Raw genomic sequence first — 16,368 nt, 5'->3', positions numbered from 1 at the left:
TTTGATTTTAAGGAATGGTTCTTCCCCCAGACGGTGCTGGCACTGCCCAGGCTCCCCAGGGAATGGGCACAGCCCGAGCTCCAGGAGCTGCCAGGGATGCCCAGGGTGGGATTGTTGGGGGTCTGGGCAGGGACAGGGGCTGGGCTCTGTGATCCTTGTGGATCTTTCCCACTCAGGATATTCCAATTTACAATTCTCTGGTAATTTCATCCTTTATTTCTATCCTGTAACTCCCCACTCTGCCCCCTGAACCTCAGAATTTTCCATTTTTGACAGGGTGCCCAGACAAAATGATCTTGCTCTTGCCTCAACTTTAAGCCTCTTTATTTCAGGGACAGGCTCAGGGCAGACTGAAAAATAGGATTTTTATTCTTTTTAATCCCTGACAGGAGCAGTGACTGCTCAGGGACCCCAGGGGGAGGTTCAGGGACACAGACAAGGGTGGCTCTGGCCATCAAGGGACACCTGCCCTGGCTGGGGGGAGCCACCCCTTTGTCCCAGAACAGATCCAGGTATTTTAGCAGCTGGAAATCTCTCCTGTGTGCCAGGGAAAACCCTAAATCCTGCCTGTGACATGGGGGTTTGGAATTAGATCATCTCTGAGGTCTCTTCCACCCCAAACCATTCCATGAGGAACCATTCCATGATGATCCTAAAGCAACTGCAGTGCTTAAAGCTGCTCTGGGAATATTTTACCTCAGTCATTCCATGTATCAAGTCAAAAAAAGGACACACACCTGAAAGATCTGGGATTTGAGAAGCTTCTCTTTATTTCTTCTTGAGCTGGAAGTGCTGGAAATTTAAATGCAGTGAAAAGGAAATAGGAGAAATGAGAGAGTAAGTGAAAAAAATTATGAGATTAAGATAAATATGTTTTATTTGCCTAAACATGAATTTTTTGAACTTCAACTGTTCTAGAACTCTGGAACTGTTTAGCTGAAGAATTTTTTCCTCTTTTCACGTGGTGTGCAACTTCCACTGGGATCTTTCTGTAGCAGCAGCAGAGGATGAACACAGAAAAATATAAGAGAGATTTTCATCTCTTGTTCAGTTTTAGGATTCTTTTTCTTTTATTTTTCCCTGGGTTTATATTTTTTAGGGGTAATTTGAGTTTTTTGATGGCCTGATGATGAAAAGTAAGCACCTGCCCTATTGCAGGGTGGGCAACAAAATGTTGGTTTTTCCTCTGTAAAATAAAAGTAAAAAAAAAAAAAAAAAAAAAAAAAGATGACATGGAATGGAGATGAAGGAGGGGAGAGTTAGGTTGGATTTATGGAAGGAATCCCTGGCTGGGAGGGTGAGCATGGCAGGGATGGAATTGCCAGAGCAGCTGTGGCTGCCCCTGGATCCCTGGCAGTGCCCAAGGCCAGGATGGACATTGGGGCACCCTGGGACAGTGGGAGCTGTCCCTGCCATGGCAGGGGTGGAACAAGATGAGTTTTAAGCTCTCTCCCAATCCCATTCTGTGATTTTCTGATTCTAACTCGAAATCTGGGAATTCCAACCCACTCTTGTTTGAACTTTCTGGAGTAAATAGTTACAGGAATGCTGCTTCCAGCCTGGCAGGGAGCTCAAACCTTTCCTCTCTGAGCACTGCGCGTCTCGTTAGGAATATTGGCTTTGTGTTCCTGCAAGAAATGCTGGCTGTAAATGAAATGGATGCACACACAGCAATGGATATAAAAATATAATTCAATTATGTTCTATTACTTCGGTTCTGCCTTTCAAATAATGCCCCAAACTGGAGGAAATAATGTCCTTTCATTTCCATTCATCACAGCTGAGAGCCTTGTCAAGGACATGACTTGCTGCCTGTACTTTGATATTGCTATTAAATTATTGGGTTTCTTCTGCATTTCCAGTAATCCCTAAAGCCAATTGTGACATTTCCTCAATTCCATACATCCAGCCTAAATACCTCTATTTGTCTCTCTGTAATTATGACACGTTGGCAGTGGATTTTTTCGGGCTGCTCCAAGAATGACAGATGGATTTTCCTCCCCGTGCGATCCCAGCCTCAGCTCCCCATCCCAGGCAGCAGCAGACACTCCACCCCTTCAGATTCCCTCAACACCTTCATCTGATCCTTGAATAAATCCCAAAATGGCTTGGATGGGATGGGACCGCCAGGATTATCGCATTCCACTCCCTGCAGGGCAGGGAAACTTTGCGCTCTCCCAGGTTGCTCCAAAACTCACGCAACCTGGAACATTCCAAGGGTGGAGCAAATACAGATTCTCTGGTCCAAAGTGCTTAGCCTTAATTAGCCTGGTCTAATTAAAAGTGTTGAGGATGACTCAATGAGTGTTTGCTTTGTGTTCAGTCTGAGAAAGCCTTGCCCCAGTCATTTATCAAGACCAGGGTGTGTTTCCTGCTGGTTTAGGATTATCCCATTCCACGCCCTGCAGGCCAGGGACACCTTGCACTGGGTCAGGCTGCTCCAAACTCCATTGAAATTGGAACATTCCAAGGATGGAGCAGCCACAGCTTCTCTGGTCTGAGTGCTTGGCAGCCTGGTCTAATTGAGAGCGTTAACGATGACTTAAGGAGTGCTTGGTTTGTGCTCAGTCTGAGAAAGCCTTGCCCCTGTCATTTATCAAGCCCAGGGTGTGTTTCCTGCTGGTTCAGGATTATCCCATTCCACGCCCTGCAGGGCAGGGACACGTTGCTAACTGGATCAGGTTGCACCCATCAAAACTGGAACATTCCAAGGATGGAGCAGCCACAGCTTCTGTGGCCCAAGTGATTGACAGCCTGGTCTAATTAAGCATGTCAACAATGACTTAAGGAGTGCTTGGTTTGTGCTCAGTCTGAGAAAGCCCTGCCCCTGTCATTTATCAAGCCCAGGGTGTGTTTCCTGCTGGTTTAGCACCTTGTGAGGACTGGGCTACGTTGGAGCCATTAATTATTAATTTCCTAATCAATCTCCATCCATCTGCCACTGGTGCCTGGCTTGCCTTTAACACACGGCCACAGAAATGGATGTAATTCCCATTTAAATTCCTGGTAGTGCCTGGAGCAGCAGGGCTGGGCTTTGTGACCCACCATAATTCCAAGAGCACTTTGTCACCAGTGCTGTTGGCTCCCCAGGCAGCTCTGAAATCCCAGGATGTGATGCTGGGGAAGATGAAACAGGAAAGCTGTATAAATATGATTGCCTGGCAAAAGATTTGGAGAATATGGAAACTATAAGAGAGATTGAAATGAAAGCAAGCTTTGAGAGCCCTCAGTTACTGAACAACTGGAAAACAATGCTGTGGCTGCTGAAGGTGATCCCCTTTTGATGGAACAACACCCTCTGCTTGCAGACAGGCCCAAGGGTCAGAGCAGACCCTGCAGCTTGGCAGAAGGGCCCAAAGAGGAGTTTTTAGGGTTTAAAATGTAACACAGGCTGGTGATGTAATGATTCTTATAGGCTGTGTGGAAATACTGTAGGATTTGTATCTTGTACTGGATTGATTAATGAGAATTAGAATATTCAGCACAGAAGAAGATTTATTGTATTGTTATGGGAACTTCACTCTCTTTTTACTCTTCCTTGCTCTCTCATCCTCTTTACCACGCTTCTCAGAATCTCTCCTGGTCAGAGTGACTCCAAGATGTGTACAAGTCTCTTTTTCCCAGCTGGGCAGTCAAAGAAGGAGTCAGGATTCTTCTGCTCTCGTTCTCAAGGTTGTTTATTATTTCTCATCTATAACATCCTTTCTCTGAGCCGCTGAGGTCTGTCTGACAGGTCAGTCCATGGCACACTGGCCACCTCAGAGGTGGTGTTGTCTTTTTATACTAAAACCTTGGTGTACATTATTTACCATAATTTCCCAACACCTATCACCTATGTTAGTGAGCTTCTACCTTAAACCAGTCCAAAAATGCCACCATCACAGCAGAAGATGGGGGCCAAGAAGAAGAAGGAGAAAGGCTGGACACACCCAAATTCCTTCATCTTGCCTCCTGAACCCTCATTCTAAAAAACCCCAAAAATCTATTTTTTACCCCGTGACAAACTAACCATTATTCTACTTAAACTCTCTTGACTTGTAATTCTTCATATAAAGGTTGGTAATTGTTTTTTCCAAGGGCTAAACCAAAGGCACAGGAGTCTGGGGCTCTGTGCCAGGGTCTCTGAGCCCCCTGGGCAGGGGCTGGAGCCCTCCAGGGCAGCCAGAGGAATTTCCTGGGTTCTGACACACACTCCTGCCTTCCCTCTCTTTACCCCTCTCTCCCTCTTTGGGGCCTGCTCCGAGCTGTGGCTGGCAGCTCCCAGCTGGGCCCTGCTTGGAGCCCTTTCCAATAAACCACCCAGGCTCTTTGCAATAAACCACCCAGGCCCTTTCCAATAAACCACCCAGGCCCTTTCCAATAAACCACCCAGGCCCTTTGCAATAAACCACCCAGACCCTTTCCAATAAACCACCCAGGCCCTTTGCAATAAACCACCCAGGCCCTTTGCAATAAACCCCAAGTTCCAAGGCCTGGCTTCAGAGATCTCTGGTCTCTGTCCATCCCCATCGTCCTACCCCCGTCCGTGGCTCCCGCACGGAAGCTCTGAATGGGAGCCCCTTTCCCAAGGCTGCAGCTGCGGCGTGAATGGGAGCGGGGCGGATTCCCTGCGATCAGTAGGGCCTTGTTCTGCCAGGGGAGGAGCTCCCAGGGGCTCTGCCGCTCTCTTTGTGCCCTCTCAGAATCTCTGCTGGTCACAGTGACTCTGAGATACGTACAAGCCTCTTTTCCCAGCCCGGCCGTCGAAGAAGGAGTCAGGATTCTTTTGTTCTGGTTCTCAAGGTTGTTTATTATTTCTTATCTCTGTCATTCTTTCTCTAACCCACTGAGGTCTGTCCAGCAGGTCGGGTTGAGGCACACTGCCCACCTCAGTGTTGTATTTTTATACTAAAAACTACATGTACATTATTTACCATAACTTCCCAATACCTATCACCTGTGTTAGACAGTGAGCTTCTACCTTAAACCAATCCAGAAGTGCCACCAGCACAGCAGAAAATGGAGGCCAAGAAGAAGGAGAAAGACAGGACACGCCCAAATTCCTCCATCTTGCCCCCTGAACCCCCATTCCAAAAACAAACCAAATTCTACATTTTTACCCTGTGACAAACTAACCATTATTCTACTTAATCTCTCTTGACTTGTAATTCTTCACACAAAGTTGGAAATTATTTTTTGCAAGGGCTAAAATCAAAGGCACAGGTGTCTGTGACTGCGTGCCAAGGTCCCTGAGCCCCTGCCAGGGTCTGGAGTCCCCCAGGGCAGCCAGAGCAATGTCCTGGGTTCCAACAGTCCCCTGCCAAGCCAAGCCTGACTCCAAAATGTGGGATTGCCACTAGGAAACCCCAATTCCAAAGGGCAGGGGGGACACGGAGCCCTCAGGACAGGGAGATGTTCTCGGGGTGTGCAAATGGGATGTTTGGAAAGCATGTTCCAGGAAAGTTTTGGGAGTATTTCTCAGAGCTTGCTATTGTTTGGTGATGATTTTTATTATTCCTAACGGAGTCCAAGGGAGGTTTTGACCAGGAATGTTGGCTGGCTGAGGCTCTGCTGGGTTGGAGGTTGTGGCTGGGTGAAGCTTTGCTGGTCAAAGCTCCACGGCCCAGTGTTCCCCTCCTGAATCCTGGAAGTCATTTAGGACAGACCTTGGCTTGGGAAGAGGCTTTGAGAATGATAACAAAAACCCCATTTAGTCCTGACGCCTTCTGGCAGGGATGGTTTCATTTGTAATTCCTGGAATTTATGGGGTTTCATGTATGAACCTCTCCCATGTTCCAGTGGCTGCCCATGGATCCCTGGCAGTGCCCAAGTCCAGGCTGGACGCTGGGGCTTGGAGCAGCCTGGGACAGTGGGAGGTGTCCATGCCATGGCAGGGGCGGCACTGAATGGAATTTACGGTCCTTCCAACCCAAAGCATTCCAAGATTCCATGATTCCCTGACTGTAACTCCCTATTCTTTTCTCCTTTAGCAGAGAAATATCAATGTAAAGGCCCATTCCTGAATATTGGGAATATTGGGAATATTCCCTTCATAAGTGTGGTTTGACCATTTATCTGCTCCACTGAGTCCTATTTGCTGAAAACCTCAACAATCTTCCTAAATATCTTAATAGTTTTTAGATTAAATCCAATTTGCCATGTCTGTGGCTGCAGAAATCCAGGGATTTCTGTTTGCTTTTTTGGGATTTGGAGCTGAAAGTGAAACTTGTGGTGTCAATAAAGGGAAACTGCTGTATCCAAACCCTCATTTCCATGTTCTTTCTGTCTGGAGTGTCGGGATGAAAGGGATGTGTCCCAACCTTTTTATCCCATCCCACTTTGCTCCTGAAGGATGGCAAAGGGCTCCCTTTCATCTGCAGGATTATGGAAATGGCCCCACCAGCTTGGGCTGACGTCGGTGCTTTTATCTTTTGCTTCAAGTTTTGAAGGATTATCCGTGGTTCCCTTGTTCCCTGTCTCGAGATTTGATGGGAAGTGGGAGCAAAGAGCAGCTCCTTGCTGGAATTGTTCGGGAAAAATGATGAAACCCAGGAGAGAGGAAGGGAGAGGGAAATAGGTGCCAGCTGGGTGTTGGTGATGACCCCACAGGTTCTGATTGTACCTGGATCCCTGTTTTTGACACCTTCTTCCAAAAATAAGCCTCCTTAAGCAGAAAACATGGCACAAATCCCAGTTTCCCAGCTGGAATTCCAAACCAGGGATCCATCAGCTGCTGGAGGCATCAGCTGATGGAAGAAGAGCTCAGAGGTTGTGAGCAAAGAGACCCTGGCACAGATGGCAGAGCTGACTGGTTTGGGGTCTGGATTTTTAGCCATGAGCCCAATTCCTTTCGTTTTAAATTACCTGAACCAGGAATTCATGCTGGGAAGGATTTGAGAAGTCCAAAAATGGGAGGAAGAGGAAGAGAGGGCTTGGATTTTGAATCTCTGCTCTCCTAAGGAGTTTTCTCTGGTTACCAAGGACTGGACTGAGGCTGGAGCTGTGTCCAGGAGGGATAGGATGGACGTAGGGAAAGGTTCCACTATTCCAGAGCTGTCCAGGGAATGGGCACAGCCCAGAGGCTGCCAGAGCTCCAGGAGCCTTTGGACAGCACTGGCAGGGATCCCAGGGTGGGATTGTTGGGGGTCTGGGCAGGGACAGCAGCTTGATCCATAATCCTTGTGGGACCCCCCTACTCAGGATATTCCATGAATGCGATGTTCCCAGTTCTCCCAGTGCCAGGACAGGTACAAAGGAAGCTCTTCCCATTTTTCTTTTGTTCCTGCTTCCAAATGCAGACAAAGCAAATTCCTCCTGGGTGAAGCCCAAATGAAGCAAACTCTGATTTTATGGCTGATTCTTGTATTTGCCTCTAGTGCTTGGTTTGTATTCCTTTAATATTGAAATAAGATTCCCATCTAAAGCAGAACACCCGGGAATATCTCCCTGTAATAACAAGGATGGGAATGTGATTTGGAATGTAACATTTTTATTGCCTTTCCCTTTTTATTACCACATTTGCTGGCATTCTTGGCCCAGAAAGTCAATCCTTCATCTTCATTCCTGGCTTTTTTTTCGGAATTGCTGCTTTTCCTGGCCTGGCAATGGATATTTATACATTGCTTCATCATTTATGCAGCTTAAAGGATGCCTTGGAGCAAAGCCTGGATCCAGCAAGGGTGGATCCCTCTCCCCAGGGGACACAGGATGTCACAGTTCAGAGTGGGATTTTACATTTATATTTATAGGTTTATTTTTATTTTTATTTTATTTTTATACTTTCTATTATATTTATATCTATAATCTCCAATTAATTGCTGCCCTGTCCCTTATTATTGAGCACTTACTTCTCTTCTACTACATGGAAATATTTCATGGAAAAGGAGAGAAAAGAAAAGAGAATTAAATTTAATCACTTCTTTCCGACGTCAGCAGCATCTCCCCATCAACCTGTGCTGACTGCTGCTGCTACACCTGGAATTTTATGGGAATTTTATGGGAATTATGGGAATTAGGTGTGAGCTGAAGGTTTCACATCCCAGAGAGGGAAAAACGCCCCTGTCCAGGGTGGTTCAGTCTCTCCATACACAAAGAGATGATGTCCCAAGGGAGATGCCTCTCTGCATTCCAACTCCAGGGATTCATCCCACTTGGCAGCCAAGTTCCCAGGAGTTCACTGGGGAGAAGGTGGATGGAGAAGGATGGATGAGTGGTAGGATCTGACTTGAGGAGAACAGGCTTCCCATGCCAAACAAATTCTTGACTAATTCCTTCTTCCAAGATTTCCAATCCAGTGAGCTGGCACCTGTCCCACACACAGGCGTGTTCCATCCCAATTGTAACTGCAGGGCTGTCCATCCATCCATCCATCCATCCATCCATCCATCCATCCATCCATCCATCCATCCATCCATCCATCCATCCATCCATCCATCCCTGCCTCTGCATGGCCCGGGAATGTGGCTGCCCCTGGATTCCTGGAATTCCAAGGCCAGGTTGGACACCAGGGCTTGGAGCAGCCTGGGACAGTGGGAGGTGTCCCTGTCATGGCTGGGGTGGCACTGGATCAGATTTAAGGTCCCTCCCAACCCAAACCATTCCATGATTTTGTGATTCCATGGCTTTAAGTGTCCCTGCTTTTCTTTATCTCCTTCTCCTTTCCTTACTGGAACCACCAGTCAGAGCTGGAACAAGAAACCAGTGAGTGCCAGGACACAGGGAATGGCTTCCCACTGCCACAGGGCAGTGATAGATGGGATTTTGGGAATTAGGAATTCCTGGCTGTGAGGGTGGGCAGGCCCTGGCACAGGGTGCCCAGAGCAGCTGTGGCTGCCCCTGGATCCCTGGCAGTGCCCAAGGCCAGGTTGGGCACTGGGGCTTGGAGCAGCCTGGAATAGTGGAAGGTGTCCCTGCCTATGGCAGGAGTGGGATGGGTGGATCTTTAAGATCCCTTCCATCCCAACCATTCCCTGATTCTGTGATCCCTGTTGTTCTGCAGCATCCCCTTCCATCAAGCTCCTCGTGGACGACCCCATCGTGGTGAACCCTGGAGAAGCCATCACCTTGGTGTGTGTGACCACCGGGGGGGAGCCGGCGCCCAGCCTGACGTGGGTGAGGTCTGTGGGGGTCCTGCCCAACAAGACTGTCCTGAACGGGGGCACCCTGACCATCCCCGCCATCACCTCCGAGGATTCCGGCACCTACAGCTGCATCGCCAACAACAACGTCGGCAATCCCGCCAAGAAGTCCACCAACATCATCGTAAGAGGTGAGTTCAGTTGGAAAACCATGGACTTTTCTCCTGGAAGATTATTCCAGTCGTAATCCAGTGGGACAGCAACATTCAGTGTTCAATGTTTGGTATTCAACATTCAACGCTCAGCGTTTGCTATTCAACGTTCAGCACTCATTGTTCAATGTTATACATTCAACATTCAACATTCAGCATTCATTGTTCAATGTTCAGTGTTCAACGTTCAATGTTCAACGTTCAACGTTCAGCATTAAATCTTCCATGTTCAACATTTAACATTCAGCGTCCAGCATCCAGTGTTAAATGTTCAACATTCAAAATTCAACGTTCAACGTATAATGTTCAACATTAAATATCTAACATTCAACGTTCAATGTTAAACGTTCAACATTCAGTGTTCAACATTCAGTGTTCAATGTTTAATGTTCAATGTTCAACGTTTAGCATTAAATGTTCAGTGTTCAATATTCAACATTCAAGGTTCCATGTTCAACATTCAATGTTAAATGTTCAACATTCAACATCCAAAATTCAACATTCAACATTAAATATCTGATATCAATGTTCAGTGTTCAACGTTCAAGGTTTAATGTTCAACATTCAAGGTTTAACGTTCAACATTCAACATTCAACGCTCAACATTCCAATTTTAATGTTCAACATTCAATGTTCAATGCTCAGCATTAAATATCTAATGTTCAATGTTCAACATTCAATGTTCAGCAGTGGGGGTTTCCTCTGTTTCCAAATGGTCCTGGTTGGACTAAATCTTGAAGGTCTCTTTCAACCTTGATAATTCTCTTACTCCAGGATTTCTGAACACTTCTAATCATTTATGGGATGAATTATTGTTGGTTTCCAAGACTTCCAGAGTTCTTGTGCTGGGATCAAAGCCCTGAGGTGGAACAAGAGTGGTTTGGTGCCTTTTTGTGTTGGGGTGATGCAGCAGCTTTTCCTTGCAAAGTGGAGAGAAATTGGTTAGTTCAGCCTGGAGGACATTGACTGGAGACCTCACTGTGGTCTTCAACATCCTCCTGAGGAGCAGCTCTGATGGATGGTCCCTGTGACAGGGACAGGAGCCAGGGAATGGCTGGAGCTGGGCCAGGGCAGGCTCAGGTTGGATCTCAGGGAAAGGTTCCACTATTCCAGAGGGTGCTGGCACTGCCCAGGCTCTCCAGGGAATGGGCACGGCCCTGAGGCTGCCAGAGCTCCAGGAGCTTTTGGACAGCACTGTCAGGGATGCCAGGGTGGGATTGTTGTGGTGGGGGAGTTTGTGCAGGGAAGGATTTGGACTCTGCGATCCTTGTGGGTCTCTCCCATCTTTGGATATTCCATGGTTCTATGAAATGATCTGCAAAGGCCTTGGATGCATCCCAGGCTCCCGGAGTTCTCATTGCCTCCTTCATCTCTTCCTTCCTCCTTGTCTGAAGCTGTTCCTGAAATTAAGGCTGGGAATGTCCTCCCTGGTGGGGAGCTTGAGATGGATCCCTGTGCTTGAATTCCAGGAAATATCAGGAGAAGTGTTTGTCTGAGGTGAAAATGAAAGAGGAGGGCTTGCACAAAACCTGCTCCCAGCTGGAGGGAATCCTTCCCTGCTCATTTAATCCCTTCTGGAAAACCCCTGGGACACGGGCAGCTGGTTTGGATGCAGAGCTGGATTGGCATCATCAGAGAGGATTCACCTCCCTGAACCAAACGCTTCATCTGAGCTTCATTTTCCACATAAACTCCAAGCTATAGGAATTTGAAAGAATAACCTGGGATTAATCAGACTCAGGAAAAACTGATGGATAAAGAGCCAATGTGGGAGTATTTCATGGAAACCACAACCCCTGCTCACTTATTCCCCAGCATCTCCTGCTCTCCAGCAGGATAAGGAATTGGGAGCTATTTCTGTCCTGGGGGTCAGGGAGGGAGCATTGGATCTGGAGATGGGCGTGGATTTATTTGGAATTTTGCATTGGAATTTGAATTTCTGACATTTGGCTCCGAGGTTTTGTTGTCATTCCTCAGCTCAGGAATATTAATTTGCTGGGATTTACATGGGGGTGAAGCGGAGAAGGGGAATTGGGAGTGGAAAACAGCTCGGAGTAAGGAAAAGGAGAGGAAGAACTTGGTGTGAAAAGAAACCTCAATGTTTTCATTGACCCAGCAGACAGTGCCAGGCAGCCCTCAGGAAAAGCCACATCCCTAAATCCCTGCAGACACAAATTCCATGAGTCATGGCATCATAATAAAAATAATAATAATAATATCCCCTCCCATTTTTATTTATAGAAGATGATGCCTGGGAGCTGCTAGATGTTGAACAAAGTCTCATTGTAACACTCCAGGTGATTTTTTTTCCCTTTTCCCTCTCTTTTCCATGGCCCTGTTAATGCTGAGAAGGGACCACAATGAGAAGAACCCGTTAAATAAATGAAGCTCAGCTCCTTCCCAGACGCAGTTTTATTATTTCACCCTTATTATTTCTGTTAAATGGGAAAAATCTCCTTTAGATGGAAAAAATCTCCATTCCACTCTTGGGTTTATCTTTGCTGCAAGTGATGCTGAGTTGAGGAGTGAAATGTGAGAGAAAAGCAGAGTTTGGGTTGATTTTGTGTGTTTATTTCTCAGCATTTTGCCTCATTTCCCTCTCACTTCAGCTCATTTGGCTGTTGTGGGTCAGGATTTTCACACAGCAGCTGAGGAGAGAAGAGAATTTGCTGGAAATAGAAACTTCCATGCCAGGCAGGAAAAGCATTTGGTAAATGGAGTTCCCATCTTGTGCCAGGTGCACCCCGAATCCCAGGATTCAACAATAATCCCCCAGTCTGACCCAGAAATAAATCTTTCCTCAAAGCACCAGCAGGGCCCAGAGGAAAATTTTTTCCCTTTAAATTTCTCTAAATGTCAGCGTTTTTATCTGAGTGTGCCTTTGTTGTCTCTGCTCCATTCCATGAATGAAGCATCTCCATTAATTTTCTGGATGTTTTCCTGTTTCTGCACGAGGAAGAATTTGTTGCTGCTCAGAGAAACCTGAGCAAAGCACCGTGTAGGTGAAGGCAGAGAGAATCCCAAAATCATGGAATGGTTTGGGATGGACGGGGCTTAAATCCCATCCCATCCCATCCCATCCCATCCCATCCCATCCCATCCCATCCCATCCCATCCCATCCCATCCCTGTCATGGGGCTGCTTCCATTCAAATTTCTTATCTATTAAGAATTTTGCAGATTAATTGCTGCCTTTAGACACAAAATCAGCCTCAACAAGCCCCTCTACCTTCAGCTTCAAATTATTGTTTTTGATTGTCACCTTGGGCTTTGGCCTGTGCACGGTGACACCTCCGGGGTGACCTCAGCTGCTTCATTTTCAGCACCCACTTTGGGTTTTGGGGCTGGTTTTGTCTTTTAAACCGGTTTGTGCTGGAAAAACGAAATGTTTTTGCCTGAAAAGTGAGGTCACAGAGTTGAAGGAGGGGGCTGAGGATGCAGGGTCTCATGGAACAGCTGGAGAGAGGAGATTGTGCCCCTCTGTCCTGTCCTTGGGAGATTCCACCTGGGAAATCCCAGCTCCCAGCACAAGAAAGTTGTGGCTTTGCTGGAGTGATCCAGAGGAACCCATGGAGCTGCTCCAAGGGCTGGAGCTGCTCTGGAGCCAGGCTGGGAGAGCTGGGAATGTTCCCCTGGAGAAGGGAAAGCTCCAGGGAGAGCTCAGAGCCCCTGGCAGGGCCTGGAGGGGCTCCAGGAGAGCTGGAGAGGGACTGGGGACAAGGGATGGAGGGACAGGAGCCAGGGAATGGCTCCCAGTGCCAGAGGGCAGGGATGGGTGGGAGATTGGGAATTGGGAATTCCTGGCTGGAGTGAACAGGACAAGAGGAAATGGCTTTAAACTGGAAGAGGGTGCATTAAATGGGATATTGGGAAGGAATTCCTGGCTGGGAGGGTGGGGAGGGGCTGGGATAGAATTCCCAAAAACCTGGGGGTACCCCTGGATCCCTGGAAGTGTCCAACAGACAGGTTGTACAATGGGGCTTGGAGCAGCCTTGGACAGTGGGACGTGTCCCTGCCCATGGAAAGGATGGGAATGGGATGAGATTTCAGGTCCCTTTCACCCCAACCATTCTGGGATTCTCTGATTCCAAGGTGGCTCCTCCATCCAGTAAGAGAGGAAAATGCTGGATAGCATCCTTGAGGGACAGCTGCACATCAGATTGGGGCACAGGGAGAGCCACAGAAACGTTTTCCAGGATTTAAATTCAAGAGCACTGGCAGGGTTGGGAAGGGTGTCAGGCTGTGTGGAAATCATGGAACACCAAAATTGCTGAGATTGGAAAAATCCTCCAAAATTATCCGGTCCAACCCTCCACCAGCACTGCCAAGGCCACCACTGTCCTGTGTCCCCAAGTGCCACATCCACAGATCTTTAAATCTCTGCAGGAATGGGGATTCCATCCCATTCCTGGACATCCTGTTCCATTGATTCCCTCCTGTGGGAATCCCATTCCAATCTTTATCCGATCCCTCCTTCTTTGCCGTTGTAACAGCAGCACATTTTTAATTCCATTGGACTCTGCCTGTGTGACTTTCACCTTCTGGGAAGTGGAAACCTCATCCTTGGAGTTCATTTTTTCCAAGGGGTGGGATTCCCTGTCAGTTGAAATAGAAAATAATGACCCTGCTCAGCAGCAGCACAAAAGCTCTTCCTGGACAAAAAGCTCTCCAGGGAAATCCCTTTTTAAGGCCAGGATTGCTGGAAGTACCTCTGGATTATCCCTTTAAAAACTGTGTGTGAACTGGAGGCGTGGCTGCTAAAAAAAAAATAATTAAGGAATAAAAACAGAAGGAGGAAGCTCAGACTGGGAAATTAATGTTGCTTTTATGAATTAATGAACTTTTGTTGCTTTTTTAATTAAATAAAAATCCTGGGATTTTGTTCTCTACACCTGCCTTCCTTCTGCTTTCCTGTTCTTTATTCCAAAGCTATTTTTAGGGATTTCCCTTGGGGTTTAGAGGAGTAAAGGATAAAATTAAGGCTGGTTGGACATCAGCACCTCTGGAATGGGCCCAGATTGCATCAATTGAAATGTGAGCAGGGCTCCCAGGAGCTGCTCAGCACCAGAGGCTGGGAAAGGCTCTGGAATTTTTTCCCAGAGGTGGAATTGGGGTTTGGTCACCCAGCAGGTCACTCCTGGCAGGAGGGTGAGCTGTGGCACATCTGGACTTGTGGTCTCTGCCTGGAATCTTCTGGGATTGGTTGGGAATTCTAATATCCTAAAATGTTGGATTTTCCATGAAACTGGCACAAGGATCTTTTTTTTTTATTCTTTCTTTCCTCTCTGTATCCTGGGAAGGGCTCCGAGGAAACAGAATTGAATAAATTTTGAGATGTGGATCTGGCATGTGTGGTCACTGCCTGAAATCATCTGGGACTGCTTGGAAATGCTAAAATCCTAAAATGTTCATTTTTCCATGGAATTGGCAGAAGGGGCTTTTTTTTTCCCTATCCTTTTTTTTTTTTTTTTCTTTGTATTCTTGGAAAAGCTCCCAGCAAGTGGGAGGATGGAATAAATTTTGGGATGTGGGTCGGGCATGTGTGGTCACTGTGTAGAATCATCTGAGGTTGGTTGGGAATTCTAAAATCAAAAAAAGATGGATTTTCCATGAAACTGGCACAAGGAGCTTTTCCCAGTCCTTCCTTTCCTCTCTGTATCCTGGGAAAAGCTCTCAGGAAACAGAATGGAATAAATTTTGGGATGTGGCAGTGCTGGGATAACACCTTGGCTCGGTGATCTCCAAGGCCTTTTCCAGCCTCGATAATTCTGATTTTCCATCTTTTTTCCTGGCTGGAGAATTCCAAAGGCCTTGGCAAATATCCTCAGGCATCTGCTTCATGGAGAGGCGCCCTCTGTGATGGGATTTCAAAAGGTTTTAACCAAGCAAACCTGATCTCCTCATCCAGGGTGTTCCTACAGCCATAAATTCCCAGTGTGCTCCTTAAAAACTTACTGCTCTGGGAATGAATGTGGGGAAAAGGGGACCTTTGGAGTTGAATAAATCCATTTATTTTTATTATCTGCCACAGGCTCAGGCCTGTGAGCTCTTCCCAGGCTGGAGGGTCATGGATGAGTTCATAAAAGGCTCTCCAATAAAAACGGAGATGGTTTATTGATCCTTCTGCCCTTTCATTAGGACTTCCTGGAATTTTTCTGAGCAGGAATTTGATTTTGAAGGGAGTTTGCTGCTCTGGAGGGCATCATGAGGAGCCTGTTGGGCACCACGTGTCTGGAAGGATTTATCAGAAGGGAATTCAGGAGATGGGATTCATCTGAGCCCTCTCCTTGGGTTTGGATGAATACATTTTTTCCAAATTTGTCCTGGGGGTCCTGGGGACAGTGGCTGGACATTCCCTATGTGGCCAGATGGGAAGAGGCCAAAGGCACCTGGATTGGATCAGGAATTGTGTGGGAGCAGGAGAATGAAAGGGATTGTCCTGATTGCCCCCTGTGCTGGAAACTGCTGAAGCACCTTGAGGGCTGTGTCCAGTTCTGGACCCCTCAGCTCTGGAAGGACCTGGAGGGGCTGGAGCCTGTCCAGGGCAGGGAACGGAGCTGGGCAGGGGCTGCAGAATCCCTGAGGGAGCCGGGCAGGGGCTGCAGAATCCCTGAGGAGCCGGGCAGGGGCTGCAGAATCCCTGAGGAGCCGGGCAGGGGCTGCAGAATCCCTGAGGGAGCCGGGCAGGGGCTGCAGAATCCCTGAGGAGCCGGGCAGGGCCTGCAGAATCCCTGAGGAGCCGGGCAGGGGCTGCAGAATCCCTGAGGAGCCGGGCAGGGGCTGCAGAATCCCTGAGGAGCCGGGCAGGGGCTGCAGAATCCCTGAGGAGCCGGGCAGGGCTCACCTGGAGCAAAGCAGGCCCAGGGGCCCTTGTGGCTCTGCACAGCTCCTGCCAGGAGGGCACAGCCGGGGGGGTCGGGCTCTGCTCCAGGGAACAGGGACAGGAGCAGAGGGAACGGCCTCAGGCTGGGCCGGGGCAGCTCAGGGTGGGCACAGCAGGAATTTCCCCATGGAAAGGGGGCTCAGGCCTTGGCACTGCCCAGGGAGGGTTGCAGTGCCCATCCCTGCAGGTGGCACTGAGAGCTCTGGGCTGGGGACAAG

The 16,368-nt window shown here is 47.9% G+C and overlaps 1 protein-coding gene across 2 annotated transcripts in view; it reads left to right on the top strand.

Moving 5' to 3' along the window:
• The window catches only part of MDGA2 (MAM domain containing glycosylphosphatidylinositol anchor 2), a 226,059-nt gene that overhangs the window by 109,164 nt on the left and 100,527 nt on the right, over positions 1–16,368 (top strand). For both annotated transcript variants that reach the window (XR_010440695.1, XM_064716005.1), the window contains exon 6: positions 8,978–9,247. Coding sequence is in view for 1 of the 2 variants with exons in the window: in XM_064716005.1 (XP_064572075.1) it covers positions 8,978–9,247 (270 nt within the window). In the remaining variant the exon portion in view is untranslated. The remainder of the gene's footprint in view (positions 1–8,977; positions 9,248–16,368) is intronic.

The sequence above is a fragment of the Zonotrichia leucophrys genome, chromosome 5, assembly GCF_028769735.1.
Source record: "Zonotrichia leucophrys gambelii isolate GWCS_2022_RI chromosome 5, RI_Zleu_2.0, whole genome shotgun sequence".
Classification (NCBI taxonomy): Eukaryota; Metazoa; Chordata; class Aves; order Passeriformes; family Passerellidae; genus Zonotrichia; species Zonotrichia leucophrys.
Note: the sequence above shows the minus strand (reverse complement) of the source record. Positions and strands in the feature narration are given on the sequence as shown.